The sequence below is a fragment of the Botryllus schlosseri genome, chromosome 11 (genome assembly GCF_051294905.1).
Source record: "Botryllus schlosseri isolate E-star chromosome 11, Bs_hap1, whole genome shotgun sequence".
Lineage (NCBI taxonomy): Eukaryota > Metazoa > Chordata > Ascidiacea > Stolidobranchia > Styelidae > Botryllus > Botryllus schlosseri.
This window is the reverse complement of record NC_137246.1, coordinates 3,141,295-3,164,821: the sequence shown is the minus strand read 5'-3', so window position 1 is coordinate 3,164,821 and position 23,527 is coordinate 3,141,295. Positions and strand designations below refer to the sequence as shown.

Genomic DNA, 23,527 nt, shown 5'->3' with positions numbered 1-23,527 from the left:
ACGGCGGTCTGCGGACCTTGTAATAGTAAACGGCGAACTGAGCGGACCACAAGATGACCGGAATGCAAATGGTTGCTGAAGGAGTATTCGGTGATTACTTCATCATCATCATCATCTACTTGAAGACTGCAGGTGTGCTTCCCGTAAATAAATGATACCATATAGACAGGTTACTTCGAGAATATATGATCTCATCTGCTTGCAAGACTCAGAAAGCCTTACAAGGCTATACAATCAATCGTTGAGTTATATTTTTCATCTGAACAAGTCACACACAACGTACAATGCGATAACACACTGATAGGAGGATGTCGAACGACATGAAGTTGCGATCCTTTTCATCGAACGTCCACCTCGGCCTAGAGTGCGAGATGTCACAGTTCTTTTCGATGTTGATCTTTTTGAATCCGCGGCCCTATCTTCTAGTTCTTTCCATTCCTTGTGAGTGCTTTCTTTCTTCTCTCGGGTCTTTTTCTGGGCTTTTTGTCGCTCAAGTGGAAGCAGAAGTATAGTGATTACTTCTTAAAGTTGTCAAGTAGAAGTAGAAATAGCAGCCAAACTGTCAAGTAGAGGGAGTAGCGCGAGTAGGCAAAACCTAGTTGAAGTATCCTACTTAGTAGAAGCACTTCTTACTAAACACCTCTTCAATCTGCATATTGTACAGTGAACATTGTATATTTGCTCACATTTGGAAGCACGCTATATTTCCGGAAGGGAAAATTATTGCACCATATTTACATGTCACTCATCCACGTTTTGGTAGGTTCCGTACACTTTCTGTGTTGGTCTGCTGAGCTGTGTTTGCATAATCAGCCTCGGGGGAAAGCTACCTTCGTGTGGACTTCTTATGCGACGCGGTGTGACTTCGTTAATTAAACTTAGTTACAGCATGTCATTCATAGCGGTCAAACCGAGGGTCGTGTTTGTTCTTGGCGGGCCGGGAGCCGGAAAAGGCACCCAATGTTCGAAGATCGTGGATAAATATGGATACGTTCATCTCTCCGCTGGCGAACTGCTCCGTAAAGAGAAGAACACTCCCGGATCGGAGGTTGGCCAACTCATATCTGATTATATAAAGGAAGGGAAAATAGTACCAGTAAAAATCACTTGCGGATTACTGGAAAAAGCCATGAATGATGTCATGCGAGAAACCAATAATGCAAAAAACAAATTTCTCGTTGATGGATTCCCGAGGAATCAAGACAATCTAGAAGGCTGGAATGCTGCAATGGATGATAAAGTAGATATGCAGTTCGTTCTGTATTTCGATTGCCCGGAAGAGGTCTGCACCCGTAGAATCCTAGAACGGGGTAAAACCAGTGGGCGAACCGACGACAACATTGAAAGCTTACGGAAAAGGTTCAATACCTTTGTCAATGAAACGAAACCAGTTATCCAACATTACTCAAATCTTGATAAGGTACGCAGGATCGATGCAGACAATGCTCCTAACGCAGTATTCCAATCCACTAGTGAAGTTTTTGATCAGATAATGTGAGTTATTGGAAATTATACACATAACCATGTTAATAGGCCTGTAATTAGTATTATTATTGAATCGAATGTCGGTTCACAGTCTCGCAGTACTACCTTTGAACATATTTCCTGCCACAAGAATGATTGAAGATTTTGTGAACAATCAACCTATTGATGAGAGATAATAGTCTCTGGCAGAAAATACTTGCCATTTTAATGGCCGCATTTTTATAACAATTTCGCTCCTTGTCGATCACCAGTACTGTTAACAATTGGTATTTTGTGTCGTTTCTCCAGCGGCGAATCATAGTTCATTCTGTATATGACAGATTATTACATACCTTTGGGTGCCATAGGATAACAAGCTTTGAAGAAAATTTACAATACATGTGATTTTTGTGTTGTTTTACGAGTTCTTTATTGAACTTACAATGCTTATATGCATGTTGCTTAACTGGAATATCATGCCCACTGCTAAGTATCATTGCTTTGTAATTCTTGTCAAGCATCACCACTATATACCAACCATTACCAGGGTGCCTGCTAACTGCACAAAATTACAAGGCCATCACCTTGCTCAGAACTCACTCTTGCATGCCTTCGCCGCGTGAGTAATACACGGGCAGGGCATATTTGTTGCTATTTATAGCTGTACTTGCGACACCCCACCCCTTCCCCTGAGTTGCCATCAAAGGCGGAAATTTGTAGCAAATGTCAAACAATTGCCGTGTCACTGTCAGTGTGTCATTATGCCTTGATTTTGTACTGCCTTTGAAAAGCTTGGAACAGATCATGTATCCAACTTGTTTTGTGACATTCATTTGTATGGTTTGGGCAATAGTAAGGTTTAATTATAATGAAATACAGATTATTTTGAATCAATAACCTTGTATGATAGGGTTTTGTGCTTGCATTTAGGCAATTATGTATCCCTGATTCATCGTTAAAAATTTGTGAGGGTAAATAATAATAATGATGAGTCGTGAAACTCGAGTGCATTACCTTGCAAACACTAATAATTTCCTCGATTACTGCCTTAGACTGTATTTTTGGACTGAGTAATGTTAATGAACGTTTTTTGACCTATAGCTAGTTGCACTTATCGAATATATGACATCTCACGCAATATTTGACAGCGACACATTGCTTAGGTCTATTGTTTTCCGAAATTGAGAATCTGTTGTGTTGTAATTTCTCAATTTCCTTATTGAAACAATTGTGTAGCAGCCAAATGCATTGCAACTGTGTAAAGTACTGGTTTAACAGTTTGCTACTGTTGATTCAATGTTTATGCGGAATCGCTTTTTTTGAATTTGTGGAGTAAATTATGTTTTTGCATTTGAAACATCAAGAATTCGGCTTCAAACCCATATTCAAATGCATCTAGGCTTTTTAGTGTATCGGGTTTTTGATAGCTTGATCTGTTTGTTAGTAAGGAATGATGCCGTCAACAAGCATGCGTTCAAATTTCGATTCTGTTCATGATCTTGTGGTGAAATAACGACAATAATCAGTACTCAGTGATCACAGTTCATATTTTGGTGATAGGTTCAGTTATGCAATTGTGTTGCAAATTGATTCGTATCGTATACTGAGCTTGTCTTGGCACCGTCCACTGCTCATTGTACAACATTGTAATGTAGATATTCTGTGAAAATGCTTATTTACTGGGAATTCTCATTACTCTCGATTTTATACTCTTGTATCAATATAGTATACTAATAGCCTACAGTTGATATAACGAGATGGCGAAGACAAAGAAAAGAGATGCAGGACGGATACGGAAGTCTGCGTCTAGCGATAATCCAGGTAAGACTTGTACCAGGCCTACATTTTGCTAAGATGACTTGATATCACTTTGATATCTGTTAGATCGTGCTAAGGATCAAGGAAAGGGTGGTCACAACATGCGTACTCAGGCGACCATCAAGCGCCTGCGGATGTACAGAGGCACGAAAGCCGTCAGGTAGGTGACATTGTAGTCGTTGCCTATTTCGTTATATGTACGATGCTGTTCTTTGAAGGAATCGGAGAGGAAAAATTGTCAAACCTGCAGAGTTTCAGGGTACTTTGCCCTCTGGGACACGAGCTCGTGTTGAGCCAAACAGAAGATGGTTCGGTACGTCCTTTTATATATGTATATCTTATGCTATTTGATGGTGCTATCATATACACCTACACTAAATCGAAAGGCCAATGTTTATAAATGATGTATTGTATTCATGCATAGGCAGGGGTTTTGAAAATAAAGGCAGGGGTTTGGATTTTTTTCAAATTTACCAATATAGCATCAAATCATTGAGGTTAACGGTTAGGTACAAATGGAAGTGACGATTATACAAGCTCTTCTGTTGGCGAATTTGCATGATGATTACCATAAGTTTGCCAGCGAGTCCGACATCGCCGTGAATTCTGAATCCGCGATCCCTCATTAACAACGAATACGCATTGCGTAAAATGCAAGCTCGACAACGATTTTCGCGAATCAAAATGTCCAAGTCTGTTGTGGAATCTGCTCTGTAGGCTAATGGCACCAATTTCAGGTTGTTGAGATCATTCTCAACTATTGTGACTGAAGTCTGGACACACATCTTCTGATCGTTGACACGTTAAAGTCTGTTAGCGGAAATTCGACTATCGATGTCTCACTTGAATCAGTGTGACATAACATAACATAGCGATCGCTAATCAGTATGAGCCAAAGCATGCGAGGCCTGTTGTAGACGCGATCGCTTAGGCCAGCGATGATATCGTGAGCACCGTGCCTCTTCCATGCGATTGTTCATGCCAGCAGGGTTATCGTGTGTACCGATCCTACTGCAAATGCGATTGTTCAGCCCGTGGTTATATCGTAACTATTGCAGACCGCTAGTGGCCTAATTTCGTGTCACATTAAAAACAACGAGAGATCGGGAACCTTGCGCACAGTCGATCCATGCTGATTGACTTCTCGCTAATTGTCTTTCACACAAGACTTATAATACGAATTGCTGAATCGCAACTGCATATTGGAGATTAAATGGGCATTTCAAAAAGGGGTTTTGAAATGCCCCCCTTTGGCTCTGCACCTGGCTGGCACAATGATTCGAGTACTATTTCTAATGATTAGAGTCTAGTAGCGGGTGATGCTTTTTCGAGTACTGAAATTATGAACTCCATGTAACTAAGAGTTAATTTGTCAACAAAGTGATAGTTTCGACGGTATTTTCCATTGAGTTAGCCTTGAAACCTCGATTGATCGTATTGCAAGTCATATTTATAGCAAAATTCGACTGAGATGCCGTAAATCTGCACCGATGTGACGCTCTGGCGGGTATTTCGGGAGCTGAGTGGAAAGTTGACCTTTTAATTTTTTTTTTTTAGTCATCCGACCACACAGTGGGAAAGATTTGCCATTTTTTAAGAATTCTCCGGTTTTGCAAGTCTAAAAATTCTGAAAAAGTGTCCTCTATTCAGATTTCCAAAATATGGTAATCCTAATTTATAAGGATTTCTGTGTGGCCTTTGGCTCCACAATTTACTATGAGTTTTGTGGTACTGGCTTCCTACTTTGGATCCGAGTTAGCTTTCCGGGTGGTTCTGGAAGAATTGACAGGTTTCCGTTTCTAGGTAACACCCGGGTGATAACTCAAGATAATCTGCAGAAGTTTCAAAAAGAAATCGGCAAAGTTATGAAGGATCCTTATCAAGTGGTTATGAAAGCCAGCAAATTGCCGCTTTCCCTTCTTCAAGACCGCGCAAAAGTATGGCGTTCGGGATTGTGTTCGATTTTCTGTTACTGACGACGAATGTGTTTTCGCAGTACGCCAGATTTCACATATTGGATACGGAAAGCTTTGGGTCGACGTTCGGTAAAAAAGCCACCAGGAAAAGGCCGTCTTTGAAATATGCTGATTTGGAATCGTTCCACACAGAGGTAGGCAATTCAATAGATAGTTTGAGCTGCATTTGCAGGACATGCTATGCTGTTAGAGAAATTTGATTTTATTGCGCTCAATTCGACTCATCGTACCCTGCTCGACATTAATTTTCGCCCCCCTTATTTACGGACCCAAAAAAGACGACATATAAACGAGAAATAATATACTCCTAACTCTGAAAAAATGTTTTGGTCGACTTTTGGTCATATGCAGAGGAAGCCGTCTTCACGTGCATTTTTTGACCATGTTAATTGAATATCTCGCTGGACATTCTAACATTTTCGCAGCCGAGGTTCTAAAAATCGCCCACTGGCGACCACTGGTATCGAAGATGTGGAATCTTCAAATGTGTACCTTTTTTGATACCACAAGGAGTATAATATCGGTTCTACATCACATTAAAGATAATTTGGTGTTTTGTTCAGTCATGCCTACATTGCTTAATGTGTATATGCTGTTGGTTGATCACAACTTCACAGATACGGTATGTCATTTTCGCTAACGTGAGAAGCTTTTTGCTGTGTGATTCATATGCTGCGATACCGCCAATCGAGGTTTCAAGGCGACCACTATGGAGAATACTATCAGAATTAAATAGGCTTTTTGAAGTACATAACTTCAATATTGCAGCAAACAATAGGTTCATGTGGCCAGATTTATTCCACTCAAGCTTTTCGACAGGCTCTCTTCAGGAGCGAACACCAGTAAATGAGGTTAACCAAGTACCCTGTCATAATAATGACAAGTACTCTGAGTTGCGAACAGCACTAAACAACATATGGTTACGGTGCAACACTCCTCAGTCCTCGCACCTGTATGCAGCAGAGAAGATTTGTCGGTTTCTCACCAGGAGTCAGTAGACGATTAGACATTCATTGACACGATATAAATCGCTTCCTGTACAGAAACAGTGTTTACATCACTGATAGGAATTGTGTTAGATGTCACAATATCATCAGACATATCTTGTTCTTTGTCAGCAACAGAAGGAACATTTGCATCAGCACACTCAGACACCTACACCACTATTTTCAACAGTCAACTTATTGTCTTGGAGAGATGACGGTACCACATTGGCTTCACAAGGCTGGCCTTCTACATATACAATCTCTTCCTTACATATAGGCTGTTGTCGAGTTCACGAATGTTATGAAACACTCCTTCTCATTCTCGTTGCATTGATAAATATCATACTTTGGTGTTTGAGATCTTGGCAGCTTGTCACACCTCGTTTAATGCTCATAATTTTATTCAAAACATGAGCTTACAGAGCACCACTTCTCCATCACGTGTTAAGCAGAAATATAGCGAATACTTATTTTGAATGCATAAAATTAACTTGTTTGTAATTTTGTGAACTTCTGATATTGTCAGGCAGAGAAATCGTCTGAAACGTATTCGGAAGAAAAAGACAAAGACTTGGTTCGCGAAGGCGACGGAAGTAAGGACGTGCCTTTGGCCGCGTATTTTACAGCCGGACAATCTCGACGTATCTGGAATGAATTATACAAGGTGAGCAGACTTGGCGAATGCTGCCGATCATACTTTCAAATAGAGCTATCAATATGCATCACCATAGTCCAGAACCATCAACTCGTTTTCAATGTTTCCAAATATTTTGCTGGATTCCTGTTTAGGTAGAGCCGCGACTACTTGGTCTTAGTGAAGGTGATGTCTTCAGATTTGAAAAAATAGTTCAATTTGAAACATTGCATTATCAATTCTACTAAGCTTTGTCAATCAAGCCAAAGAATGCATAAATGGTTTTTATCGACACAACTGTGTGCTTCTGTTTCATCTGAAGTGAAGCTTTGATGTGAAAGGATTGTCTGGTTTATGTCAAAAAAGGCCAAGACACCAAATTCAGTTGGGCAGATCCATTAGATCTCACTCAACGATTGGCTTTTGCCGAATTAAGTGAATGCTTTCCGTTGACGCGTGAGAGTCTAATAGATTGTTTGTTGTGTATCAATTTTTAATTGAATATTAAAAACTTATTTAAAATTAAAAGTTGTAAATAAGCCTGAAGAAAATCATGAACATAGCGGGACAAAATCTAGTATTAGGCTTCGAGTCCAGTATTTGAGTATCATTCTCGACATTGATGGTTCAAATAAGTATCTTTTACGAGACTACAAAGAGTATAACAGAACGCATTGAATAGGATTTGGTATTTTTTCAACCATACCTATTTCAGTCTCAACTTCACACATATGTCATTGCCAGTACCGTGTGTAGCTTTTTACTACGTGTTTCGTATGCTGCGATACGACCAATCAAAGATTACAGATTTCCACGTTGTAAAATAGTATCAAAACTATGATTCTCATTGATACATTTACTCTTATTCGCGAGGACGGTAAAATTTCAGTACTCAGATTTGAGTGCTCAAATCGTTCTTTTCTTGGACTTTGCAGGTAGTGGACTCCTCCGATGTTGTATTGCAAGTTCTAGACGCGAGAGACCCGATGGGCACTCGATGCCGTCACGTGGAACGATATCTTGCCAGAGAGAAGCCCCATAAACATCTCATTTTCATCCTCAACAAAGTCGATCTCGTGCCCACTTGGGTAACGGTGAGTTTGATGAGATTTTTTTGCATCACGGATGCAGATTTTTGAGCGTGGCACTGTTTGGCAGAAAGCCTGGGTCGCGACCTTGTCAAAAGAAAGGCCAACGCTCGCGTTTCACGCGTCAATAACCAATCCGTTTGGGAAAGGAGCCCTTATCAATCTTCTCAGACAGTTTGGAAAGGTATGTATGTAGGATTTTTATCCCGACGTAAATAATGTTACGATATGCAAAATGAAAGTTGCGTTAATCTGTCTTCAAGAAACTATAGGTTATAGTGCGAGGAGGTAGGCGATGAATTACCTTTATAATGATATATTCCATTTGTCGGTTGCTGTTGCTTATCAGGCGACTTAGTATTGGAGAATATAACATGGTGGCTGAGGTCGGCAAATTGGTTAAAATTTTCCTAATAGCCCTTTGGCCCATGTCAAAAGGCTTCTGTGGCCCACTGGTCGAAAACCCCTGCTCTAGAAGTAAACTGGTGCCGTGACATGGCCATCGTATACAAAGCGTACGAGCTTGCGATCTCGCCAGACGAACGGCTTGTTTTGTCTCAGTTGCACAGCGAAAAGAAGAACATCAGTTGCGGTTTCATCGGTTATCCCAACGTAGGCAAAAGTTCAATCATCAATACTCTGCGGAAGAAAAAAGTCTGCAACGTCGCACCCATCGCCGGCGAGACCAAAGTAAGATGGCTGCTATAAGCGTTGTGCGGTTGTCTTGTATTTCATGTTTATTATAGGTCTGGCAATACATTACTCTGATGAAACGGATATTTTTGGTCGACTGTCCAGGTATCGTGTACCCGTCTGGTGATACTGAGACGGAGATTATCCTGAAGGGTGTTGTAAGTATCGTGTTTGATTCATAATGTATTTATGGAAGTTCTAATCAGGGGATCTTGAACTTTGTTGACTTTTCGCTCCCCCTTATCAAGTTCGTTATCGCCCCAACCCTAAAAGTCAAAGGTCGTTGGTGACAAAGTTCTTCTACCCTTTTGTAGTACCGAAGTGGGTTTAATCCTCTTAATTTTACTCAAGTAGTTTTGTTCTCTAGTTTCTGCGTGCAAGTTGAGTGGAAGCTATAATGGGATGCACCACAATGATATGTTTCTGTAGTTAGGAGAATTCGTGAACCAGTGCAATCCGTGTAATGTGAAGCAAGTCTCCCTGATTTAATTCTTTTCGCCTCTCGCGGATTGGGATGGTTCGTAGATTTGAACATCCAATGATTTGAACTTCAGTATGCAATTGAATAATATATTCATATTGAAGTGAACCCGTATATTTTCGACTGACACTCATCAGGGGTAATCGTCAGCAACTAGTAGTGAATTGGAAAGAACATTGTGTATCAACAATTGTAGCACAAAATATCATGATTGTTGTTGTACATTGTTCTTTCCAATTCTCTACTAGCTGCTGACGATTACCCCTGACGAGTGTCAGCCAAAAATATCCGGGTTCATTACAATAGGAATAAACTATTCAATGGTATATTGAAGTTCTGTACCTACAAGAAGCTCTTCAATTAGAATAATCCATCAAATGTTTGCTAATGGTAGCTCAAGTTGGTGATACGATTCTTGATACGGCTTATAATACAATGCCGACGATTACCCCTTCACGGATGTCAACTGGAAAGATTCGAGTTTATGTCAATAAAAATATATGAAGTTCTGTATCTGTACCAAGAGTCTGTTCAGCATGAATTTGGACAACACCGGTGATTAAATTGGATTGAGTGAATATTCTAATATCCCCGTCCTGTGTTTCTAATTTGTGGACGAAATTTCGGTTCAGATACGGGTGGAACACGTCAAGAATCCAGACGACCACATCCCGGAAGTCTTGTCTCGCGTGAAGAGGGAATACATCTCGCGGCAATACCAGATCGAGAACTGGGAAGACCACGAGGACTTTCTCGAGCAGATGGCGCGCAGGAGCGGAAAGCTGCTCAAGGTTTGAGGATGCATGCAGAGAAGGATTGCTCAAAAATTGCCTTTTTGTTCTCAAATTTTACCGAATATTCGATGAAATTATTGGGTTGGCTAAAAAAACGCTGCACGTCGAATTTGGTTAGATTCCAACCAGTAGCAATGGAGCTAACATTTGAATATATATCATAAAGAATGAAGAAGTGTTTTTCAAATTCTACTGGCTACCTCGGGAAATTGTTAGGTTTTCTAAAAACGGTGTGCACAACAAATGCGGCTCAATTACGACCCTGCAGAAATCAATCCAAAACAAACTAAAAATTGAAACATCATAATTAGGGCGATTTGTTTTTGACATGTCCAAAAAAGTCAGAATTTTGTCTAAATTGCAGTGTTAGCCAGCAACTGCTGCTGTTGAACGTTCTTTTTCCATTCTTGGCAAGCTACTTGACAAGGACTAACACTTTCTACCCGAGAATGTAGGAAAGTATCTTTCGTTGTGCAACAAAAATATTTCCACTGTAATACTGGAATTCTTCATCGATCCAGATTTCGTTAAAATGAAGTTTTTTTCATGCAAAAATTTGTCAGTATTCAAGTCTAAAAACTTTTTCAGGCCAAACTACTTCCTAAGGACGAACACTCGAACAGTTACAACCAGTAGTAGTTCAATTCTAATATGTGTGAAAACACCTAATATACATACATGAGGGCAACATTTTGTCAAAATTAAGTTTTTTAAGGTAAAAAATGCCAAAATTTTCAGTTATTTGGTAAAATAAATCGACATAATTATAATAAATAACAATATTTTTTCAAAGTTACTGGCTACCTCATGAAATTGTTGGGTTGTCTAAAAATGTTGCATAACAAATTTGACTCGATTCGAACCTGTAGAAACAGAGCTATAACAGTAAACAATTTTGGACATAATATAAATAATGGAATTGTTAGGTTGTTGAAAGAAATGACACACAACTAATCTACCGTACATCTCAATTCCAACCCGTACAAGCAAAGTTATTGGAGGAGAAATTTTGAAAAAATTGGATTTATGGTTGGTAATTGTATAATTAATTATGAAAGATTTTCAACTGTAAATACGATTTTGTTTTTTCTACTCCAATAAATTCTGGACTTCGAGTTGAATTTACATTGATCCAAATTTGTTTATACTGGAATTGAGTCCATATATTTGAAAAAATATTTTGAATTATTTCATAATAAATCTACTCTTATTTAAACTACGCTTTTGCAAGTTGTAATTGAGTCAAATTTGATGTGCAGCGTAGCCAAACAATTTTATCAATGAGCCAGAAAAATTTGAAAAATAGGTATTTGTGAACAGCCCTAGTGTGAAGGTGTTGCGCCGTTTTAACTAGAGCGCTTGCTTTGAACAGCACGGCGAGCCCGATTTGAAGACGGTAGCGAAAATGATGCTGAACGACTGGCAGAGAGGGAAGATTCCCTACTTTGTAGTTCCTGATTGGGTCAAGGATAAACGGGTGAGTCTGCAGATTGGTGTGCACATTTTTCAGTGCTAAAATTAGACGCCCCTTCTCGCCAAGATCTATGTCATCAACTAGAACTATGGTCATGATGCTTTTTTACCAACGTAGAAGCCTCGGTCGTATCAAGGATTACGTGTAGTACTTATGAAGCTGCGCACTTTGTCAGTCCAGCAAACTTGATACAGGCGAAAAAGTACAAAATTATCTAATGGCATTTAATTTCAACAAACCTCGCTCTTATGACTTCACAATGTGTGGTACTCAGATATTCAATCGAAGCCCAACGCTCGATTCGGAGCATTCAGCGCCCTGCTTTTAGTAAGGCGACTAGAAACTTACAGCTATGCGATTTATTCCTAATTAGACGAGGCTTAGGATTATAGCGACACATGTTTTCCTAATTAGATTGAAATTACTGAATTGGTGAAAACTCTGAAATTGAATGAAGTGCAGTTCATATCAAATCAAGAGTTCGTTATCATATGCAGGAGAATGGTAAATGTCTGTACAGCAAACTTAACTCATTTCGCACTATCCTATACAGTTCTCGTGCAACGTTTCCTTGAAAATCAGAAATTAGATTAGAACCGAAATGATTAGAGTGTTGAAACATTTCACAAATTAGATTAGAATTACTGAATTCACGAAAACTTGAAAATTGAGTGAAGTGTAGTTCGTATCGAATCAGATTTCATTCCCATAAGCGTGAAAATGACAAATGTCTGTACAGCAAGCGTGGCTCGTTTTTGCGGCCTGTGCAGTTCTCCTGTAGCATTTCCAGGATTACTAGAACTTAGATTAGCGCACAAAGAAGCAAATCGAATTGCAATTAGATCACCATCATTTCGCTCTAATCTAACTATAATAATCGAAGTGTCCATGTCTGTTTAAAGACGCGGTAAAAACGCTCTGTTGCTGATGTCAGAATTTTGCATTTGTAGAAATTCGGATCGGAAGACTCACACGTACCTGTTGTCGCCGAATCCAATTCGAACGTCCCAGAACAGAGTACCACCGATATAGAACCAACGCCGGAGGCCGAGTCTAAAGCAACGGAACTGGAAAAGCAGCTCGAGCCCATCCGTCAGAATCTGTCCGACGTGAAAGTGGATTTACATTTCGACGAAGACGAGGAGACGCCGGAACAAATCAGCGAGCCGGCAGAACCGGTCAATGTTACGGAACACGCAAATAATGAAGATAAGCCCGAAAAGACTGAAAGCGATACCGTCAGGAAAGATAGTCGGAAAAGGAAGTCTCTCGACGATAAACTTGAGAGGTACAAAAAGTTTCTGAAGCAAGACATGAAAAAGAGACAGGGCGTGGTTTCGCAGTTCGATCCCGATAGTGTTGTCAAGAATGTTTCGTCCAAGCGTGGTAAAGAATCACAAGATGAAGGTTTGTGTTGTGTCAGTCGTTACTGAGATCACGAAAATTTATTTGGTTTTGATCTCTGTTGTAGGTGACGACATGCAGAGTCTGACATCGAAACAGGTTAGTTTGACTCTTTGCTTTGATTGTGAGGCCGTAGACCAAGTCGCGTTTGGTGGATATTGGCCCTTACGATTTCTTTTATCTAAGACTTCAGAACAGTGGTTCTCAACTGCCTGTCCGTGGACCGGTGCCAGTCTCTATGAACTTTGTAGTTTTCTTCTTCTGTCCGTGGACCGGTGCCAGTCTCTATGAACTTTGTAGTTTTATTCTTAATACAGAATTGGCTGAAAAGGTTGAAGGCTTTTCCGTTAATTACATAAATACAACACCAAATTTTGAACTGATTTAGAATTGCACATCAGTATACTATACAATTAAATAGTATATTCATATTGAAATGAACCCGAATATTTTCGGCTGACACTCGTCAGGGGCAATCGTCAGCAACTAGTAGAGAATTGGAAAGAACATTGTATATCAACAATCGTATCACAAAATGTGACGTCACCAGCATGAAATTTCGAATGAGAGAGCGTTCAATGTACTATTTTTAGGTGATACACGAACTCCTTTTGTTGACAGAGTTTTGGTTGGTGGAATTGTGTGCCTTGGAATCAACTTTTATCAAAATACACCAACCAAAACTCTGTCAACAAAAGGAGTTCGTGTATCACCTAAAAATAGTACATTGAACGCTCTCTCATTCGAAATTTCATGCTGGTGACGTCATATTTTGTGATACGATTGTTGATATACAATGTTCTTTCCAATTCTCTACTAGTTGCTGACGATTACCCCTGACGAGTGTCAGCCGAAAATATTCGGGTTCATTTCAATATGAATATACTATTTAATTGTATATTGAAGTTCTGTACCTCCAAGAAGCTCATCAGTATACTAGTGGTGCGTGCAGTGAATTAAATAGCGCAAATGCATGGTAATAATGTTCCATGGTCTGTTGTCTGCATCTATTGTGGTTAAAACGTGGCCCTTTTTTACTTCGGAAGTTGAGAACCCCTAACACGGATCAGAAGTCGACATCCTTTTTTGCTCTGCGAACCTATTTCATAATAAAATATTGTTGGTGGACCGATCTTGAAAAACTGAAATGTTCAACGTTGAAAATTGATTGCACCTCGTGCACTGTAAGGTCACTAGACGTAGTAGACATTTATCGTCTGGAGGATATGTTGATCATTTCTGCTCCATGTTTCAGAGACGGCATATTGAAAGGAAAGGCAAGCAGAAGAAAGTCGGTGTTCATTATTATTCTGAAGTAAACATTAAGAATAGGAAAAGAAATAAGAAAAACCAAAAGCCGACAGACATGAAATAAAAATGATCTTGGTGCTCAGGCGGTTTAAATGCCTGTCGAAATATGTAATAAAGTGAATCTTTCCCAACTTGTGTGTTATTTTGGTACGTGGTAAAAGCCTAAGGGTAAATATGAGGCATGGCACTGGAAATCATAAAGGTTCCCATTACTGTTAAGCATCTCCTATGCATAGATCGAGACGTCGTCAGAAACCAAGTACTACTTGAATATTACTCGTATAGGTTTTGCCTGCTTGCACTACTTGAATTCTTCCACTTTGACAGTTTGTAGGCTTAAGTACTTAATCCTTGGTTTGAGAATAGTAGAAATTAGCATTCGTAAGTGAATGAAACGGTCAAATAGCCCCTGTGTCACCGAACAATGTACTCTCGAAGATTGCACCGATTCGTAAGGTTGTAATGGTTCGAGTCAATTACCATCTACTAGCCCGACTTCAAGATTACAGTGTCACCTCATTTTGTCGCTTGCGTCATATATTCTCTGCATTACTTTTCATTCAGTGTGCATGCCTCTTCTTTACTTCGCCTAGCCGAAGGTGGGTGTCTGATCTTATAGACTACTCCATAGGCGCCGACTTACGCGCGCCACCTCGTGACCATATTTACGAGGTGGCGGCCACCTCGTACCAAATGCCCAAACGTCAAAGTGATTTGTGACCAATAATTAATAATCAGGCGAACCGACGCGACCTCGTTAGAGACGTCGTCGAGTTCGATACGCGCGTGTGCCAGGCGCGAAGCCAGGGGGCTTTCGGGGACCGAAACCTTTTGAAACGCGAAACCACGTCATTTCGAAACGACCATTCTAACTCTAATATTCAGTTGCAATTCAATCATTGTATTATCATTGTTCCGCGGGGCCGATTTACGAGAAGCATGTTGTCAATTAGTGAGAAGATTCTGTGATGATCTCCCGCTGAGATGGTCGCGAAATTAGGTCGTTCATTCCCGTGCGCGTGGCAATTGTCGATAGCCCAATTTATCGCGTCTCGAACAAGCCTGCATCTGCAATAGGCCCAGTTCACACTATACCATCGCTTGCCTGCGCAATCGCATCTGTATTGGCGGCTTCGGCCTGGCGTACACGATATCATCGCTGGCATATACATGAGCATGAGCATTGAGCAATGAGCATCTGCGATAGGCCTGGTGCGAAAGATACCATTGCTGGCTTACCTATCGCGTCTTGGGCCTAGCACACTTTGGCTTCTATCTCTCGCTGGTTAAGAGACAATGCGGTCGAGTTTACGCTAATTGGTGATTGCTTTATGTTTCATTGATTGAAGAGCGACATCGCAAAACTGAATAACATCGAATCGCTGCGTAATTGATTCCCGCTAATACTTGAACGTAACGATCAGAAGAAGTGTATCATGGCTTGAGTTCTAAAATACTACACAGGTCTGAACCACCTGAAATCAGTGCCGTCAAGTTCGGACATCTTGATTTGCCAAAACTGTCATTGAGGCTGCGTAATACGCGCGAGTATTTAATTGTTCACCAGAGATCAGGGACGGGTGCCTTTATTTTGTACATGCAAGCTAATGAAAAGCTAATGCAGCTAATTAAGCTAATGAAAGGCTAATTAAGCTAATGAAAAGCTAAGTAAGCTAATGAAAAGCTAATTAAGCTAATGAAAAAGTAAGCTAATGAAAAGTAAGCTAATGAAAAGCTAATGAAGCTAATTAAGCTAATGAAAAGCTAAGTAAGCTAATGAAAAGCTAAGTAAGCTAATGAAAAAGTAAGCTAATGAAAAGTAAGCTAATGAAAAGCTAATGAAGCTAATTAAGCTAATGAAAAGCTAATTACGCTAATGAAAAAGTAAGCTAATGAAAAGTAAGCTAATGAAAAGCTAATTAAGCTAATGAAAAGCTAATGAAACAAGCGAATGTAAAAATGAAACCAATGAAGCAAGGAAGTGAGTCCAGGTTAGTATTTTGCTCATATGATTCTGGATGTATCAAATCCGAAATCCGGAAGATTTGACGGCACCGACAGGTTTGTTTTGAGGTGTTCATGGTGTGTCTCGACTAATATGGTCATTGGTCATGGTCATTTACGCCAGGCAATTTTCTACATTTCTATTCCGTAGCGGCCGACTTGTACAACGGCCCGCATTCTTGGCTTTTATAAGACACCGCTTACACGGATGAGATGGCACCTAGGTAGGAATTCTGGAGTCGACCTCGGTCGGACTCGAACCCACAACCCATTGGTGTTGCAGCTGTGGATTATACCACTACGTTATCTCGGCACTACATACAGCGGTGATCTCTGACGAAGTTTTTCTGCCTACTCGGTGCTAAAGTGCCAGCACGCCTAACATGATAATGTGGCCGGTTATGTTTGCAAACTGAATTTGATAGCGTGAACGAACATGAACAATTGAACATCAACGACATTTCAAAGGGAGTTCATTTCTTGATGGTAATTAGTTAGGAAGGCAAGGAGGATTTGAAAACAGCATTGTCTCACAAGCTCCAGCATGCCTGCTATCAATCAACGCATCATACAAAACTGGATTAACCCGTTTCGGCACGCGATATGTCTGGTAAACCGAATTCGCGTGGATATTGGTTGCGGGCTTGACAGTAATTTTTATTTTACAAATAAACTTCACATCATGATCGACAGATTATAATTTAGATTATTGATCGTTTTCTTTAGAACTGAATCATTCTGCGCATAATTTCAAAATTGGGAAGACTTCTTTTTCGTTACCTTTGCGAAACCTAAATGACGTACTAGAGAGACATCGGCACCATTGTCATCCTGATAATGAGCAATGAGTAAATTAACGTTTAAAACGTCCGGATATGTACTACTTTGTAATTGCATATATTTGCTGGGCTGAATTGGGATATTCACGTATCATTTCTGCTTTATAATATTTCACAGGGAGGGGCAAGGTATAGCCTATCGACTAGCGAGTCGTAACGCATTGACGCTCGTGATCTTTTATTATAATATCCGACAAGAATAATGCTTAGCGCGGAATATACTTGACTAGTTCCGCTTTAGTTCGCTTGAATATATTCACAGCTCCGCAGCTGCAAAACGAATTGGTTGGGAGTTCGAATCAGGCCCAAGTCGGTTCCAGTATTCCTACCCAAGTGTTTCTGGTTTATGTAGGGTGTGGGCTTGTACTGCTCGTACGATCCGCGTAGACGGTGTCTTGCAAAGGCCCCGACCCATAATAGTCGGTGGATCAGGAACCGTACACTGTAAAAATTATTCTTGTAAATTTACAGGAAAAAATATGGTATATTCGATTACTAGTTTACAGTATTTTTCTTGTAATTCGTTACAAGCTCTACAAGCTAAATCTAGTAAACTCAGTACAAGCTATATCTTGTAACTCTCTTTTTCTCTCTCTTATTATACCCAAATCTTGCACCTTTACTGGCAGAAAGACCCAATGCATTCGGCGGCCATGATTGTTCACAAAACTATAGCGAAAAGGCTCATTTATTTAAAGCCGATTAACAGCAGCAGATCAGCAGGAAATATACAGCAGGCTCAAGCACAGTATGAAAATCAACAGCATCAGCATGTATAAAAAGAAATTGTGCAAAAAATATTTGCATGACTTAGCCTGCAGCAGACCAAGCATGCTCCACAGGAGTGCACCTTAAATGGCTTGACAAGCACTCATGTAGTTCCTAAAGTATCATTAGGTCCAGTACAAACCTATTTTCTACTTCACAACGTCAGAATTGTCAAGTAATGAAGTATGCTGAAAATATAATCACTCGAGGCCAAATCTACTTCAGCACTCCCAAAAAAGCAAAACTATTTACACTTACCATTGTATATCAATGATCAAATGAATTTAAAAACTGCAAATCAATTTGTTTCACACATTGAAGCGACCGCAGACGGCATATGCAGCTCTTTGATTTTTGCAATGCAGATGGACAAGAAATGTAGAGTCTTATCCACACCACGTGCGAACTGGATATTGAATACCCAATGTATTGACAGGATGAGAGCTAAAGCATGTGTGAAATCTACTACGTCATTTATCACTAGCCCGTCGAAGTGCACCGTCCACTTGGTTTGTCGAGTGTCAAGATGTATGACTGGGTGCAGTGATTCTGGATTATCCTGAAAAAAGAGGGCACACAACTGTATACTGAAAGGCAAAGAGAGTATGAACTTATATAGCCAATGATACTATCAGAGTAATAATGGCTGATGTATTAGGTCAAAATTATGACTATGACAGCACTTATACCAGGGGTACCTTTTCAGCCAAAGGGACACAAGAGATTTGGGAACCATTGAGTGGGCCACTTGAATGTTAATGACCTTTCTTAAGTCGTCCGATAGGAGCCAACCGAATTAGGTAACATTAAAAATAAGACTTACATTTTACATTATGTCATGAGAACTCTGTGGGCATTCATGTCGCGATCGCGCTAGGTGGGAAATATTTTCAAAAACAACGAATGAATTCGATAAATAAATATGCTACTTGCAAATATTGAGGGTTGCCTTTGTATACCACTGGGTTCATTTTGCAAGGACATGATTATTAAACGCAATATTGATATTTGATTATATAGTGAGGACATGGAGATAACATATGTGCTTATTTAAAACAAGCCAAACATTGCTTTGACGCTCACGTGTCAGAAACACAGTGGCGAGATTTCATAGGCTGGCGGACCTCAATAACCAATTTGTCAAAACTATAGATATAAAAGTCGGTCGGCCCGATTCTTAGAACAGGATTGAAATTTAAATCTGTGAGCAGTGATCTGTTCATAGATTTACTAATTCCACTTTTGGTTCCGTTCCAGGACACACAATGCTGACAGCATCATAACCATGTTAGCTTCAAACACGCTTCTACTATGTGTAGAATGTAGATTCTACGCATACACACAACGAATCTACCCAATACACGCCCGAATCGTTTTTTATAAGCACATCACTGAAATAATTAAAAATGAAGTGGCCAATCTGAAATCCCACTGGTGATCCAAATTATGTCAATCTCGTTGCAGCAATCCCGCTGTGATATCAAGTATCTACCTTAGATCAGTGGTTCTCAAACGCCCCCTTATCGTCATATCACAAAACGCACCCAGGATGCTAAAAAACCTAACGGGTAGTTTGATGGCAAGGTTACGACTGTGGATGAGAGATTTTAAAATATGTAATTGAGACTAAATACAGAACAATAATTTTTTTCAGTCGAGCTCAGCTTCGCGCCCCCATTCAGATGCTTGCACGCCTCAACGGGCGTGCCCACCCGTTTGAGAACCACTGTCTTAGAATTATCGTGGTGAAATATACTAAGAAAAATTTAATCAAGTCCCTGCATTAATTCGATTTTTTTGTACGCATTTTATCAATATTTTTAAAAAGTTTTTTTAGAATCTCGCGGGCCGCACCGAACGGTGTTGCGGGCCGTAGTTTGCCCATCCCTGGTGTAGCACTACCATACTTCAAGCTTCAAAACTTACCCATGCAGGAAGATAATGATCTTCATCTGCCAAACTTGATCTCAGAACTTTATATTCTTGCACTAGAGCTGTACATGCCAGAGTTCTTGTATACGTTGGCACGTCAAGTCTGAATGAAAAGTGGATGAATGTTACATAGTCAAGAAGCTGAATGCACCAAAATTGGTATCGGGTCATCTCCAGTATTTTCATTCAGTATATCGTGAGTACAGAGGACTATGGTTGTCACAAAGCGTTAGTCTGTGAATAAGGAAGTAATAGATCCGACCAGATTGTGTGCAAGGCCCAAAATTATACCCTTTGTGACCCACCCCACACGTTGAAAAACGCTGCACTAGAATATAGATCACTTTAACAGCCAATACATACCCAAAGTGTTTCGTTAGATCGTGGAACAGATGGTCCACAATTGCTTTTCTTAATCTTGGCCTCAAGTCGCTTTTTGACTCCAGATGTTCCACCTCGTTGTGCAGATAAGCAGGAAGGCACACCTCATACTTGTGGTCAGACCATCTTTGAGGCTTTTTAGTACATTCTTCAGCATCCATCAATGGCGTATCAGTTATAGATGTAGAGGGCTCCAGATCATTCATGAATGATGAAGCATCAACGCCTTGTTCTGAATTTTGCAGACCACTGCACATATCTCCTGCAATTGAAATATCACTTATGAGACAAAATTCTGGTTCCCAAAGGAAGCGCTAGCTACAAACAAGGCGACTGGGAGGGGGAGATAAATTTTAAAATAATTGGTATTAATCGAATGTTACTGTCACACTGATCCCGAAAAATCTAAATATTGATTGACTTCTCCATTCTCAAAGTATTCGGCTGTAAGATAACGTTGCGCAACACGACTACATTTTAACGCCGGAACTAGAAAGTTATACTTAGCTGTCAGTGTTCATATTCTTGATTATACTAAGTATAGCTTTCTAGTTCCGGCGTTAAAATCAAGTCGTGACGATGTATAGCAGTGTTCCCAAATACATTCTTACACAGTGTGTAAGTGACATTCAAAATTACAAATTCAAATTACAAACAACGCCATAGCTGTCAGTGTTCATATTCTTGATTATACTATGGCAAGGTTTGTAATTTGAATTTGTAATTGTAAATGTCACTTACACATTGTGTAAGAATGTATTTGGGAACACTGCTATACACCGTCAAACAGTAGGTCAGGCGTGGCCAACCTTTTCGGCCGAAGGGCCACATGCAAGCGACTAACCGTTGCGCGGGCCACTATCCACACTATTCACATGTAGCGGGTTAGCCAGTCCTGCAGTAGGTGGCATAAAACTTACTATTCATCTGCTCTTCAGTCAATGATACATCCACATTACTGGTGCAATTTGAATTACGAACACCAGCGCCAAGCAAATCTGTCACTTTCGAAGGCCCTGCAAGACAAAAATATCAAGTAACGAAGCATGTATATTATGGTAATTGTATAACTATGAGACTAAATTACCTGATTTTTTTTTCACTCAATTTCAAAATAACGCCACTGCGTAGTTCCACATCAGAATCAAATTCAGCCCAGCCAAAATCTTTGTCATGGTACTCAATGTTGGCATTGTCAGCGGGAACTTCAGGAAATTTATGTAATACAGCAGTTTTCACTTCTAATACAGAGTTTATTCTAAACACTTTTGAACGGTCACCATAGGTCATCATTAACTAAACTGTGCTTCAGCGTTAGTCATAGCAATCAAGACTATTTCAATAACCTGAAATACATCAAATCACAAATATTGATCAGTTATATACGCCGCGACGTAGCCTCATCAGGTTAATGTCATTGATTACATATATCTGCGGTGGTTCATTCATGATACATCAAGTCGGTAGGACGAAAAACACGAACGCCATCTTCTTTAACAGAGTAACTATGAAAGTGTTTGATAAACTGAATAGACTTTATCAATTTAGTACAAAAGAAGCACTCGGCACTGACAAACAATATATACTCAATTCTACAAAGTGTTACCGTAGTTCATCAGCAATTTTCTCAACAACATAAATATCTTGAACCTGATATTTGTACACCATCGCAACATTCGGTAGGACACAGCCACAGACTCATCCTAAGTTGCAATAAACGAAGAAACCAAAACGTAAGAAACGTGCACCACCGCAAAACTGGCTGGTTTCGCCATTCGCGTTCGCGCCGAGATGGGCGGATATAATATTTTAAAATCCAAATCCTGTTACGAATTCGAGATTAAAATCCAAGTCCAAATCAATAAAAAGTAGGCATCTGATCCGAATAACACGTTGAAGTGTAAAGTTATGTGACATTTCAAGTTCATTTCTACATATATTGATCGTAAAATTAATCTAAAATCGAAATCCATTGTTCTTGAATCAGATAAAAATTATTAATTGCGATTATTTGAAATCCAAATCCAAATCCTTCTCGTATTGATCTCGCGCCTTTTTGATAAACCGCTCAACCAAAACCGGCGGATTTATTTTGTGCAAACAGGGTGAATTGGGAGTTTATATTGAAATATAATGACCAAAAGGATGATAATGAAAAATAGTAACAGTGGAATCTCATCGTATTTTGTGTCTTGTGCATTTTCCTATTGCCGGATATGATGTCTGGATGTTTTTGAACAACGTTTCAACTCACATATCTTAGGGGCTTGTCAGGGGTGTGTTCGAACTGCGTTAACACTCGGACATCATGTCTGAGGCGTGACTGGAGTAAGTTCGGACTGCGTTTTCTATCTAACATCATGGTAGGGATGTGTTCGGACTGCGTTATGACACTCGAGCATCATGTCTGGGACACATTTAGGGCATGTCTGGGGTGTGTTCGGCCTGTATTGACACTCGGATATCATGTCTGAGGCTTGTCTGGTGATAGGTTCGGATCACGTTGCTAATCACCCATCATGTCAGGGGGTATTTGTAGCGCGGTGGACACTCAAACATCATGTCTGGGACATGTCAGCGCATGTCGACGGGGGGAGGAGGGGGGCGGTGTTCGAGCTTCGTTGACACTCGGACATCATGACTGATGCATGTCTAAAACAGGTTCGGACTGCGTTGTGTCTATCGAACATCATGTTTGGGATGTGTTTGGAGTGCGTTTTTACATTTGAGCATCTTTATCTGGGTCATGTCTAGGGCATGTCTGGGGTGTGTTGGGCCTGTATTGACACTCGGACATCATGTCTGAGGCATGTCTGGGGGGTGTTGGGCCTGTATTGACACTAGGACATCATGTCTGGAGATAGGTTCGGAATGCGTTGTCAATCGAACATCATGTCAGGGGTGTGTTCGAACTGTTGTTGACACTCGAACATCATGTCTGGGACATGTCTGGGGTGTGTTCGAAATGCGTTGACAGTAAGACATCATGTCTGAGGCATGTCTGGAGTAAGTTCGAACTGCGTTTTCGATCGCGCATCATGTCTGGGACTTGTCTGGGGCATGTCGGGGGGCGTGTGCGAACTGTGTTGACACTCGGACATCGTGTCTGGGCATGTCTGTGGTGTGTTATGGTGTCTGTGGTGTGTTATCGTGTCTGTGACGAAGCTTGAGTGAGTACAGACTGCTATTTTTGTTCATTCTTCTTGCAGAAAATATAAACAATTTACAAGCACAATTACAAGCACCGACCTATGACAGCTTGTTATATGCTTGCATTTGGCATTTACAAGCTCCATCGAGCTTGTATCAAGGATTTATTAGCTCGTTACAAGCTATTTTACAAGAATTATTTTTACAGTGTAATAACGAATACCAGCCTGGTGTAAAATGACCAATGACCATCCTATAGTAATAGAAACACCATTAATACCAACCTACTACGTTACAGTGTTGGGATCAAGTCACTACCTTCGAGTCACG

At 40.2% G+C, this 23,527-nt stretch overlaps 3 protein-coding genes across 3 annotated transcripts; 2 read left to right on the top strand and 1 right to left on the bottom strand.

Moving 5' to 3' along the window:
* The first annotated feature begins 847 nt into the window (after window positions 1–847).
* LOC145449833 (UMP-CMP kinase-like) lies at window positions 848–3,190 on the top strand. Its single transcript, XM_080328274.1, has one exon. The coding sequence runs from the start codon at window positions 848–850 to the stop codon at window positions 1,496–1,498; it is 651 nt and encodes a 216-aa protein (XP_080184400.1). The 3' UTR covers window positions 1,499–3,190.
* LOC145449812 (uncharacterized) lies at window positions 3,159–14,254 on the top strand. Its single transcript, XM_080328246.1, has 15 exons — window positions 3,159–3,285; window positions 3,349–3,442; window positions 3,501–3,595; window positions 5,086–5,219; window positions 5,279–5,392; window positions 6,771–6,908; window positions 7,814–7,972; window positions 8,037–8,150; window positions 8,528–8,656; window positions 8,713–8,817; window positions 9,773–9,931; window positions 11,307–11,411; window positions 12,359–12,815; window positions 12,880–12,911; window positions 14,068–14,254. The coding sequence occupies exons 1-15, from the start codon at window positions 3,222–3,224 to the stop codon at window positions 14,185–14,187; spliced, it is 2,019 nt and encodes a 672-aa protein (XP_080184372.1). The 5' UTR covers window positions 3,159–3,221; the 3' UTR covers window positions 14,188–14,254.
* A 3,384-nt stretch (window positions 14,255–17,638) lies between these two features.
* Window positions 17,639–23,419, bottom strand: LOC145449832 (uncharacterized). The gene is made up of 5 exons (XM_080328273.1): window positions 21,135–23,419; window positions 20,968–21,063; window positions 20,030–20,309; window positions 19,661–19,769; window positions 17,639–18,293 (listed from the first exon to the last, which is right to left on the bottom strand). The coding sequence occupies exons 2-5, from the start codon at window positions 20,972–20,974 to the stop codon at window positions 18,033–18,035; spliced, it is 657 nt and encodes a 218-aa protein (XP_080184399.1). The 5' UTR covers window positions 20,975–21,063; window positions 21,135–23,419; the 3' UTR covers window positions 17,639–18,032.
* Window positions 23,420–23,527: the final 108 nt, after the last annotated feature.